At 37.6% G+C, this 13,315-nt stretch overlaps 1 protein-coding gene across 4 annotated transcripts in view; it reads left to right on the forward strand.

The window, feature by feature from the left end:
* The first annotated feature begins 3,775 nt into the window (after positions 1-3,775).
* The window catches only part of ASXL3 (ASXL transcriptional regulator 3), a 174,242-nt gene continuing 164,702 nt past the window's right edge, over positions 3,776-13,315 (forward strand). For 2 of the 4 annotated variants that reach the window (XM_054244109.2, XM_035270825.3), the window contains exon 1: positions 3,776-3,989. Coding sequence is in view for 1 of the 4 variants with exons in the window: in XM_035270825.3 (XP_035126716.3) it covers positions 3,936-3,989 (54 nt within the window). In the remaining 3 variants the exon portion in view is untranslated. The remainder of the gene's footprint in view (positions 3,990-13,315) is intronic. The other 2 variants (XM_078346919.1, XM_078346920.1) reach the window with 2 other exon arrangements.

A 13,315-nucleotide genomic window follows, 5' to 3' on the forward strand; every position in this document is an offset into this window, starting at 1 on the left:
TTCAGTAAATATTTATTGCACCTTAGAGCATAACAGGGAATTTGCTTAGTGCTTGAAAGTTAGTGAATTGAGCAGTGGACAAAGGAGATAAGGGGATCACCTTCATGGATTTTCGAGACCAGTTAGATTCTAATTGATTATGAACAAAAGATGTTTAGAAGAAATAAAATTATTAAATGTTCTTATTTGAAAAGTCAGAGACTCTAAACTTATGCATAATAAACAAACTTGCTTCAGAAATAACACCCATGGGGCATGGCCATCAAGACCAACAAAGACCTCTTCCACCTCTCCTGCAACACCGGCCTCCATTCTCTCCCCTCATCTTTTATTACTCCTTCCCCACTCCACCTCCTGCTGTGTGTTGTGGCTGCTGGTGGGATTTTGTGGGAGAGGAATGGAAGATGTTTCTATTTAACTCAGACTTCCTCACACAACGTTCGATAGGCATGTGGATGGTAGCCATGTATACAAGAGGTCTGAATCCAAAGGAATCCCAGTCCCTTAGCCCTGCCTGAAACACCTAGTTTCCTGTATTTGGTGAATTCTTTGATTAGGATCCATGGTGAAACCTTGTATCTCTTGAGGGACTGTGTAAATAAACAAACTTCTCTCCTCAAATCCTCAGGTGTCTCTTCTCTGTCTCTTCTCTTGTTCTCAGAGCTTCACATTAACTTAGCCCATTTTCTGGTAAACCTCTATGTTGTCGGGTAAACCATTTTCCAACACCTCTATTTTGTCATATGTACATTAATATTTCTAACTGGGTTATATATCTATTAAGTGTTTATTGATTGTTAAACATGTTGCAACAAACATTACAGGAAATGAAAAAAAAACTGCTGGAATTGATGAGAGGAGATATGCACAAAAGTTTGAATTGTTGGATTCAGAATTAATAGCAGGAATGGAAAGGAAGAAAGCAGTGGAATGCAGAGAAGGTGCTGTTACATGCCAGTTGAACTCTGGTGTAATTTCCATTATTATAATTGGGATGGGGACTCAGGAAAGGGTGGATTTATAGGCAATTCTAACTAAAGCTTGTTCTCTTGAGTTACTCTTCTCTCTTCATTTAAGAAAAGAGTTCTTGAAATATTGTGATGTGATACGAATTTAATTGAATGTGCTCGTCTATCTAATATTTTTGTAGTTTTCAATTGTCCTGACTGACATTTATTGCATTTGTGTTTTAAAAAGCCTTTCTCCATTTTAGAAATGTGAATATTCAAATCCTACTCATTCCTGAAATCCCACCTAAAAACTTATCTTTTCTAAAGGTTTATTTAATCTCCCCTGCAGAGTTATTTCTCTCCTTTTCACAGAAATTTACTTGTACATTTCTTATAATGTATTTCACCTGATGTTGAAAAGCTATCCATATAATTTATCAAATTATAAAAGATCTGTAATTGATTAATCTATTGCTGCCCCCAACACAAAGTAAATGTAGAAGAAAGAAGTCTAACAATGGTGGCCTACACCTCTTCTGGTGCTCTGTAAAATATGTTATTTTGACATAGACTATTCACCAAGTCTTTAATCAGACTTATCTGCTATGGACTATTTATAGTCAAGTACCCAAAAGGTGAGGTAGAATCTTAAGAGTCAGTTCATAATATTGGTTATTTATATTCAGCTCACTGTCAGAGAATGAGTGCATAAACAATAGCTTTTTTGAAACCATCAGTTTAATTTGCTTAAATAGGACAATATATTTTTTCTTCTTTAATAACCAGAAATTGGCCTTTCTGTGAAATAACTGAGTATGTATATTTTCCTTTAGCTGGCTCCAAAACTTCTTATTAAGCACTATTTCACAGAAAATAACAAATAATATGTTATGGTCTGATTGCTTAAAATAGGTATTTCTGAGTAGAAGAAAAAACATTAGAAGGAAAATACTTTGAAAATATATCAATTACTTCAACCATAAAGAGAGTTCTGGAAAATAAAAGCAGATGTGAACATGATTCAAATTTAATATATTTGAAATGTAAAGTAAAAATATAATACACCTGGATAGAATTATGCAAATTGCATGGATAAAATTTTCCCCTAGGGATAACTGGAGCGTGTTCTCTAAATCCATTTTTAAAAAAGAAAGAGTGGAGATAATCTTTTGATATTTTCTTAAACTGATGCATAGCCTTTTCTCAGTCTAATGAATTAATAAAACAAATACTCTAAAAGAATTATCATATGCAGCTCTTTATGATTATGAACTTGTCTCTGCTTAATTTTTGGTAATCAAACATTTTTATTACTTCAGTCATTTTACAGTGCTCTCAAAGGAATCACCTTACTATAATTGTTCTCATTCTCAGACATAAATCTTTTCATTAGATGTAAGTGTTCATTTTTCAGACATGAGTATTTTTAAACAGGCATATGGAATTGAATAAACAACATGAGATTAGGGTCAAAAGACTTGAGTTCTTAAAATGATTTAGCAAGAGATCTTGAATACATTGTCTTGTTTTTGAGTTTCATTTCCTCATTTGTACAGTAGACAGACGGGAAATATGTATGTTTAACTGCGTTGTTTTCAGGATCAAACGAGATAATGTATACGAAAAAACACAAAATACTATTTAAATACCATCAACATTAAATTCAGGAAATAACTTCAGATAAATAATCCAGTACAAGTGACCTTTTTGTTTTCAGATACTCAAGACAAATACACATAATTACTGTGTGTATCACAGCGTCATTTGTTTCTTTGCTTAACAATAACTCCACTGACCCAAACAATTCACCAGAGATGTATGAAGTTGGAAAGGTTTCCATAAACTTTTAAGTCTTAACGCATTTTTTGGTAGTTCGCTAATAAGGATAGCAATCCAACGCTTCCTGTATCCCAGACCTAAAAATCATAAATAATTTAAAAAATACACAAGCGTTAGCTCTTCAGTTTTTTTACATATGCATCATGTTTTACTCTACGAAATGTTGACTACACGCTGTTTAAAAATAATTAGCGCTACGGTATGGCATCGCGTGGATATATGGTCACCGCTCTTTGGTCCTGCATTGTTTGAGATGCTGTAGGTGCTTCAACGTTGTGTTAAGTTGCACGTACATTATTAATTCTGTATCCAAAGATACTGGCTCTGTACCCTTACAGCAAGGCTCTCGGAGTTCCCCCAGCCAGAGACAGGGTTAAGGGAATCCAGCAGAGGAGAGTAGTGTGGAGTGTCTGTGAGTGAGTGTGAACGCGTGAGCGCACAGGACAGGGGCGTCGAGGTGCCCGGCGGACTCCTACACAAGTTCCAAAGGCCACAGTGTCCGGGGCTTTCGGCCCGAGCGGGACAGGGGGAAGCGGGTGGAACGGCCTGCACGGAGTGGGCAGCGCTCCGGGAATTTGGCGGCTGGCTTGGAGAGAGAGGGGTCTCGCGACGGTTTCAGGGCGTGGCTGGAGTAGGGGGGCGCGCGGCGAGTGTGCGCGGGTGTGCGCGCGCGAGATGGCGAGTGTGAGCGCGGTGAGTGTGAGCGCGGCGAGTGTGCGGCCGCGTCGCCATTCCCCGTGACGTCAGAGTGTATTGTTGTGAGCGGGGCCGAGCGGAGCATCCCCGGAGCTGTCACCGCGGCGGCCGCGGCGGTGGCGCAGCGCAAGCCCCGCACGAGCGAGCCCGGCCGGCGCCGCCCCCACCCCCGGCCCGGGCCCCGCCGCCGCCGCCGCCGCCGCCCCCGCCCCCGCCCCCGCCCCCGGCCCGCCCGCCGCGCGCCGCCGCCGCCGCGCGCCCCCACCCACTCCACCCCACCCCCTCGCTCCATCCCTCCCACCCGCCGCCGCCGCCGCCGCCGCCCGCGCGCCTCCCCCCGCGGAGCGAGTGCGGGTCACCGGGTCACTGGGTCATTGTCTCCGCGCCCGAACCCCGAGCACCCCGTGGAATCCCCCACGTCATCATCAGAACTATCAATGAGATGCAAACATGAAAGACAAGAGGAAGAAGAAGGACCGCACCTGGGCCGAGGCTGCCCGCCTGGTACGTACCGCCCCCCACCCGCCTCCCGCCGGCCCCGCCGCTAGCCCTGCGCCGGTCCGCGGCGGCGGAGACTTCCAGCCCGAGCCGCCGCCCGCTCGCCGGGCTCCTGCTCTTTGTTATTCTGCGGGAGTGGGCTCGCCCGGGGGCCCTTGTGTGTGTGCGTGCGCGCGCGGAGGGGCGCAGCGATTATCTCCGGGAGCCCCGCGTCCGGGACCGCCCGGGACACTTCTCCCCGTACTTCGCTCTCTGGGCTTGGCTGTGCCTTCTCCACGGGTGAATTTCCGAGCGCTCGGCGCCGCTCGACTTCCCTCTCTGCCGCTCCGGAGACCTTTGTGTGGCAATTACCACTCCCTCCGGGCCCCTCCACCCCCCGGAATTTCATCAATAACTCTGTGCACAGTCTGTGTGTATGTTCGGCGTTTGTGAGTTCAAACATTTTACACGTGCATGCACGGTGTGTGTCCGACATGGACTTGTGGGGCGTGTGCATGTGGGCTAGGTGGTTGCGTGTCTGTGTGCCGTGTCGTGTGCATTATGTGTGCACACTGATACGTGCATGTTTTGTGTGGCTCCAGTTCGTTTGTGTTTGTAGGTATTGTGCTCTGCTCGATGTTTGTGTGTGCATTCTGTGCACGTGTGTGCAATTTGTGTGTGTTGCGGTGTGTGTATGTTTGGTGAAGTTGGGTTAGTGTCATTTGTAGTGGGAGGTTATTAAGAGTGTACAGCTAGGTGTGTTTTACTGCTGGCTTCCTGGGCGGTGTTACTTGGCTGCTTTTCCTTTTCTTTAACCTTTCGGAGCTTACGTTTTAATCATCGAAAGAATGTCTCTATAGAAATGCCGGTTGGCAGAGGGGCGTCGGCGTCTTCGGTTTGATGCATGTATATGTGTGGGTTTTTCTTTTCTTTTCTTTCTTTTTTTCTTCCCCCCCCATCTTCTTCTTTTAAAGGACAGCTGTAAAAGGATTTTTCAAAAGGATATTTCTGTACAGTGTGTCTCGGGAATGCTAGGCATTACATTTGAAGCCAAGCCTTTAAGGGTTTTGGCTGCATAAATTAAATATTTATTCACCAACTTACTATCTGTTATAAATTGGCCAAAAGGAAGCAGACTGCATGCAGCGGGGGTTTTTGGAGGGGGGAGCAGGATGTGTTATTGGGTTGACTTTGTAAAGATTGTTTTACTATAACTGTAGTCATTTTGAAAAGCATTTGAGTAACTACATTATACTCAAGGAGAACATTTGTCAAAAGTAATTATCTGAGTTTGGTTGAAGGGCCTTGCTCTGGTATGTATCTGGATTCTAGCAAAGGGTTTTAGATAATTGGCCCTATTGCCCAGCGAAGAACTGACAAAGTCCTTTTTAATTGCAATCTAGTTATTGGTAGCTGGAGTGCCCGGGCCCCTTTACTTCATCTCTTAATTTTGTAGTGCTGTATGTTATCATTTCTCCCCTTATCTCTGATCGTGTTAATCGCTAAATCTCACATTCTGTCGATGAATGGGCAGGTGATAGTGATTCTTTAATGAACTGCATCTGGAAGAGGAAACTAAGTTGTGGGGAATATGTGAGAAGTAAGCAATAAGTGTTAAGTAGATGCCAGATTGATGTTATCACTGAGTTTTTGCTGGAGCATAGTACATTACTTATTGTTTGCTCGGCCATTAATTCAGAATTGTGTGGGGGTGTGCAAGGCTTCTCAAAATGCATTATTCAGGTTCTGTGGAGTGGCAATCAAGTACTATTAGAGAGCTTTAGTGTATATTTTAAGCAAGTGAACAATGAGTTGATTTATAAATATTTAAAAATAATGATTCATGAATTAGCCATATCTGCCTGCAGAGTATTATTTAATAAATAACATTACTCTGATGGAATTTAAAGCTAACCATTTGTATTCAATCAGTATATGTTACTATTCTTTAAAGTACTGTGTTTGATTTGACCTAATCATGACATATATGTGTTGATATAATTTGAAAGAGATTTCTAAGTCACAGGTTTTTGTTAAAAGTTGAATTTTCCTCTTGAAAAGTTCATTGATGGGAAAAGGCACACTAGGAGTCATCAACACAAAAGAACGATAGACCAGATGTCTCTGTTTTAACCAGACATATTGAACTAGTAGTTATGGTAATTTTTCAATTTGGTTCAAGTTATTTTTCCCCTGGTAGTTGTATAAATATGTATGTGTTCAAAATGTGACAGTTAAAATACTGAATTCAATTGCAAGGAATGCTATCGAAAATATTATTTTCAAAAATTTGTGATTTGTATAAGTAAGTGACTATCTTCATTCTTATTTTGTGAAGAAAGGAGAAATCAATCCATTTGGTTAATATTGATATCTGCTTATCACAATTAACCAAATTAATATTTGGTTAATATATTTTTAAATTTTCTTTATGATTACGTGATTGCATATGAACTTGAACTCTCTTCTAAACTTGCATGATAAAATATTTTTACTTCTATAATTGATAGTATTTCTTTATACTCAATTTCTTAAAAAGGTATTTTAAGCATTTCTGTGATATGGATACTATCATTTTATGTTTTACAATGCTTCTGATGATTCTGCTGTTGTTGTTAGGGACTTTTAACCTTTTCGTCAAATGTTAAGTGAGGTGTCTGATCTTAAAAGATTCAGGATAGATAGAAAATACATGACTCAATATGTGGGTTTTGCAATATATGAACTAAAGAGAGAGTACTCAAATTAATGTTAAGAATAATAATCTTCCAATTCATGCTGAGTATGTTATATAATATGTATCTCTCTTGCTGGCATGTGTGTGAGATTTTCTTGAAAGATAGGACATCAGGAGAGAGGAAATGCAAAATAGATATTATGGAGTATGACCAAAAGCTTATGTATACATGTAGCTTTGCCTTCACTTAAAGAAAAATATATGTGGAAGAAGAATAATTCTTTTTAGTGTAACTAAGACTTTCCAGTTCACAACAGAATTTCTATTTTCTTTGTGAGAAAAGTATAGGGATCCAAATTTGTAAACTCTTGAGTGGCAACTGTAGGGATTTTGTTTTAGAAATAGATGCAGCTATCAAGCTGTATCATTTTCCTCAAAGAAGTATGTAATGCTTGTATGTGTTAGGCTTGCTTAGGGTATGAAAGAAGGAATGGTGGTATAATTTGCCTGTGTTTTCAGGAATGCAGCGATTATTAACAGGCTGCCATTTTAAAACAGTAATACCACATCTTTTTTTTTTCCTTCTTTTTTCTTTCTGCCCTGCATCAGTTGCAGAAATTTCAGCCTTTAGCCTCCTCCCCTCCCCCACAGCCTTCTGCAGTAGTAGTTGTTACTTTGCGCATTGCCATTTAATATGGAGTCTGCTCCCAAACCAGATGCATTTTCATCTGTTTTATCTGCTCTTCTAAGGTTGTAGAGCCTCAGAGGATCCCACAATCACGTGGAAGTATCTTCTGTCTTAATATTTGTAGACCACAATAAGAATAAAATCAAAACCATAACTCATGTCGAGCTGGGGCTTTGACTTTAATCCTTTTGACTTTTATCTCAAGACTTCACTCTGTTACTATAAATACAGTTTAAACCATTGTGAAAGGATCTTCATGCTTCTTTGTAAAAAATGGGGATTTGACAGGACTTTGTTTTACTCCACTAAGGGGTTTCTTTGTTACTGGCTTAACACAGAACATACTGTTATTTATATATTTATTCTAGGTTAATTCTTTTTTTGACATGCAAAAATACTGCTTTGAGAAGTGCTTTTTGATAGCTTCATCACTTTGTTCTATAGGGAATGCTGCTTTTAAGATAATAGTTCCATGTATTAATTTCCCTGAGTTTTATTTTATTCCTTAAAATCTTTGTTTAGTCTCAGTGACACCTGAAAATAAATCTTAACTATTTCAGTAGCTTTGTGCTTGATAATATGGCTGATTTATTTACTTGTAGTTTAGATACACTCACACAGATAATGAACATCAGTTTGTTGGTTGGTTTGTGTGTGTGTGTGTGTGTGTGTGTTGGTAGTTCAAGGTGACATCTGTGTAAAATTTTTTAATGACAAATTCACCTCATTGTTGGAAGAAAACAGGCACATAACCTTTTACAACACAGCAGGGTTACTGAAGGTTTTAAGTAAATTAAAGTTTGGTAAATTGTATTGTATTAAAAATTAATCTACACTGTGCAAAAGATTCACACAGATTTCCTTTAATTAACAAAGGAAATCTGTGTGAATCTTTTGCACAGTGTAGATTCTTTTGCACAATGCATTACATTCTAAATAAATTGTTAGGGTTTCGATAAAATAAAGCTGAATGGTATTGGTGGCTGTTAAAATTTTTAAAAAGCATTTCATAATTGTGCCTTGATTTTTGTCTTTGTATTTGAGAAATAAGTATAATTTGTCATAAGTGATAAGCCTGGTGATAGGGGAGAGTGTGTGTACTGCCTTTGACATTTTCTCACTTTACTAATGGTAGTTTGATTTTAGGTTATAGTCAGGTATTCTTAACAGTTGAAAAATTTTGACATGTGATTTGGGGTAACCCCAAAGGTACACAAGAGCATAATTGACAATGCAGTTGGATCATGAGCATGGCTAATATAGTTTTGCAAATGTAGTTTTATTTTTAATCTCTGAAATTTCAGTTGGTTTGATTCAGCTGTTTTCTGTGATCTGCACATAACATCATTTCTTTATATCTCATCATCTCTCCTTTCAAATATGGAACCTAAATTTCTGTCTTACAGTTTGAAAGATAAAAAAGAGTTTAACAATCTCTGTGTCTATTTAGAAAGAAAACAAGTTTGAAGTTGGATAAAAGTGTACTTGAAATAATGAGTAATGTGAACTTACACCCAGTGTTTAGGTTGTTAATTTTTTATTTTTTGCTGACATGAAAGTGAATTTTAAGAATTATTTCTTAAGCTTTTCTGTTTTTTGACAAATTCCTGGGTAACATGATTTCTTAGATGTCAGAAATGGACTATTCTCTTGGTGTACTGTGGCTGTTAGACTTGTAGAGTCATACCTGGAAGGGAATTTCACAACCGAAAAGTTAACTGATAAAGGAATTGAATTCAACATTTATTAATAAAATAATTTTTAAACTTCACTGAAATGCATTGGAAAAGTGAAATGTGGTCCCTAAACACTTTGCAGGCTACTATACGTATGATTCAGATGTTGTCGAGGATACAAAGATATATCTTCAAGCAGTATAAAGTTTGGTAGAGGAACAAGAAAAAGTGGAGGATGACTGAGCAGACACCATCTGTAGGTGACACATGAATGATCAAGCAGGTGCTCGATTACAGATTTACAGAAGGGAGAAGCTGTATGTTATGTGGTGATCGTGGAATGCTCACTGGATCAGATGAAACTTGGTTTGGCCGTGAAATATGAGTAAGTTTAAGCAGGTGAAGAGAGACCATTCTAAGAAGAGAGAACGACATAGAGGTGAGGTGCACTGTAGAAGGTAGGTTCAGGGGGAGATAAGTGTAAGAATCTAGAAATACCAGAAGACGAGAGCATAGGTACTGGGATAGAATTTTAAAAATGGAGGAATTTAAAGCCATTTTAATTCAGTGAGTTTTACTATGGGGCTCCTGTAGTTAGGTGGTAATAGAAAGGAAATTAAAGACTCAACCCCCCACCCCCATCTCAACCCCCCACAAAGAAACACAAAACAAAATGAATATCACTTATGTCGTAAGTTTTACGATATACATTTGTACAGTGATATTGGGTGCATTATGGTCTGAGGGTGTTTCTGAATGTTTTCATTACTTGGTACCAGAGAGTCTGAAAACAAAATTAAATGATACAATTTAATTCTGTCTCACGTCCTTTACCAAATGAGGCAAAGTGAAAAAAAAATCTGTAAATTATATACATTACATTTGTTTAAAACTTACATAGAGCACTCTGTTTGTTTCCTAAAATACCCTCTTGAGATTAGTCAGTAGCTAGGACTATCTCAGTAACTCTCTGAGAGTGGTTTAATGATACAGTCAATATCATCATCCTGTCTATAAAAAGCAAGGCTGGGACAATATATAGGTGTGTGTATACATATGCATGCACACACATACACATATATATATGCACACATTTTATATTTATATAAATACGTATGTACACACATATATATTGTACACACATATAAATATAAAATGTGTGTATGTGTATGTGTGTGCATATATATGTGTGTATATGTCTCTGTGTGTGTATATATAAAAACTCTTTTTCTATGAAACCTCTCATGAAAAAAAATGGGTGTTTAACTGATGTGAATTTAATTGATCTGTTGTGTGGAAGCCTATGGAAGACCCAAGCATATTTCATAATTATTCCCTGCCTTTCAGGTTGCCTGCATATGTATTCTCCTCCCTCAGTTCCTTCCTCTCACTCTCTCTTCCTCTTTTCTTTCCTCTTCTGTCATTCTGCTTGAAATTATCTTCTTTTACATTTTTAACTTTTCCTTCAAAGCTCATCAGTGGCAGATCCTGGCTCATTCCTGATAGGGCCAGGAGGAGGGGCATCTGTATACAACCACTTTTAGCTATTTGCCAGCACTGAGTGCCTTGATTGTTCTGCTTTTGTCCCTGCACAGTTGGTAGCTGCCAAAATCTAGCCCTGATGGAAACTTTCCCTGAAGAGCCCTTGGGGAACAAATAGAAACATTATATGATTAGCCACATTGTTTTCATTATTAAACAAATCTACATAAAGGGGTAGCAATTAACAGCTTTATCAGTCTGAACTTAGACACCTACCTCTCCTCTTCCCTCAGTATTCCCACTTGAAGTAGTAACAATTAACTGTTGCTGGTTTTAATGTCAGCAACTGACAACACTAAATTGGGAATAGGCACTTCTCCTGGTTGATTGACATATAGCCCTCTGACACATTCTTATGTAGTTTTAAGGCAAATTTATGCCCTGGGGTTAGCGCCAAAGGGCTTGTCAGAACATTGCCTTTAATAGCTGAAATATATAACTTAAATGACATCCAAGACCTTAGCTTTGGTGGAACTTTTAGAATCTGAGGAATTCTCTAAGGCAGTGCAATTTAGACTCATTGGACAGGCTTAGAAATTGTAACATTTTCTTAAATATATACATGTATAATTTATGATAGTTATTTATCATGGATTTATTTTGCATATCTGTAGCATAAATTAGTCCAGAGAAAACTAGATTATGATTTTTTAAAACAATTGCACAATCGGTATTTTTGGTAAGTATATGTATTCCATTTTTCTTTATGCATCTGTTGATTAAAAAAATCAGTCAGTCGTCATAATTATTTATGACCTATAGAAGGGAGTAGTATGGACCCTCCTTTATTCAGAAAGTGAATGGCATTTCTAAGATCCTAGTTATCATAATGTTCTAGAACCTATTTTAATAATTTTCAGGAAATAGATATTGAGATTGGATCTTTGGGTTTGTTTTCCAGCTCAGTTATAGAGAGTCATGATATAGTGAGGCTGTTGTTTATCCTTCATCTTTTTTACTTCAAAAATAAATTATTGCATATGTAATCTGCACATATATCAAATCCTTGTTGACATAGCCACAGAACTAAGTCACTGTCTGGAACATTAGGAATCTTTGTGACCCTCCACTTCTACCATCACTCCAAATATGCACACAACAAATAAATGCTTATTTTAACAAGTATATGTAAGAAAATTGCCTGCCTTTTTTTTAAAAAAAAAAAAGATATGACTTCAACCTTGCAATTAGAAATTGTCACAATATTTTTCTTTTCGTTTTTTTGTCCCTCTCATTTGTAAATCTTATAATTTCAATTTATTTTGAAAATTAGATTTCTTGATAGTTTCATTGTTCTCTATCACTTTTAACTCTTTCCTGCTCACTTGAGTGTCTCCTTCTCCCAGTTGCCCCTTTAGCGTTGGTGTATTTCAGGAGGATTCCTCCCCCTCCTCTTTAGTCTTGTTGCCCCACACCCTTGGCCAGCTTGCTCAGCCAAATGTAAGTCTTCCAATATTTCCTCTGAATTTCAGGGTTTTGCTAATAATTAATTTTGTCTGTCTTCATGTATTGTGGATATTTCAAATGAAATTTATCCAGTTCATTTAAACATTTATTGGATACTTTCAACAGTCATACATTGGACAAAGAAGAATGTGACTGCATTCCTGTCTGGTAGGAGCTTATCTATGTGTCCCTAAGCACATGATGTCCAGAGAAAGTGGTAGATTCTATCTTCCAAATATAGCTCACATTTCACTCCTCCTCTTTTTATTCACTATATCTTACCTAGTTTTGACCTTCCAAATAGTTGTGTCTCTAATCTCTTTTCCAAATGTTACTTACTAAAGCCATAGTTATTTTTCACGAACACATATAATCTTACTGAATCATTTTTGTTTAAAATGTTTGTGATAACTTTTAACCTAAAGTACCCTAGGTCATAAGAAGCCCTTTTCAATAATGACAATACTTTTTTAAAGTGATAAATTATTGCATTTTCTAATACTATGCAGAATTTGTCATGTTTTATTTATTATATACCACACCATCTCTCCCATCTTGTAGCAATTTCTACAGCCTTACATTTATGTTATGTTATTTTAAAACACATACAATTAATTATTTTTAACATTAATTGATTACATTTATCAACTTATTTAATCAACTTTTATTTTCAACTTTCTTATATCACACTCTCTTCTTTCTAAATTACTCTTAATAGCTTTTTAATTTTTATGTGAAGGTCTCTGGGTAGCAAACATTCTTAGCTTTTGTTTGGTGAAATGTTTTTGTTTTGCCTTCACTTTTAAAAAATATTCTTTACTAAACTTTAAAATTTTGAGATACAGACTCACATGCAGTCATAAAAATTAGAAAAGAAAAGGATGAGTAGATGGTCACATCCTCTTCCTGTCATTTGTACTGTCTACTGAAATCCTTCCTACCCTCAAAAAATTGAACTGGAATACAGTCAAGACTGGGTACAAAGTAGTTAAAAGATCTCCTGAATTTGTAGATTGTAATTCCAAAAAGAAAAAAAAGGAGAAAATTAGTAGGAAGAAACAAAAAGATCTCATGTTAGCCTCACCTTTGAATGATAATTTAGCTAGTTATAAAAATCTGCTGATAATTTTTTATCCTTAGTACTTTGTAAATGTTTCTTTGGCATGTGAGGTTCTGATCTACTATGAGTTAAATTGTTAGTCTTAAAGAGGTAAGATACACATTGTATCTGGTAGTTGCTACATGTTCGCTTTGTTTTTGAAGTTTACAGTTTTAATATTCTGTCTCAATGTTTGTGGTTGGATTTATCTTTATTCTACTTAGT

Source organism: Callithrix jacchus, chromosome 13 (assembly GCF_049354715.1).
Source record: "Callithrix jacchus isolate 240 chromosome 13, calJac240_pri, whole genome shotgun sequence".
NCBI lineage: Eukaryota > Metazoa > Chordata > Mammalia > Primates > Cebidae > Callithrix > Callithrix jacchus.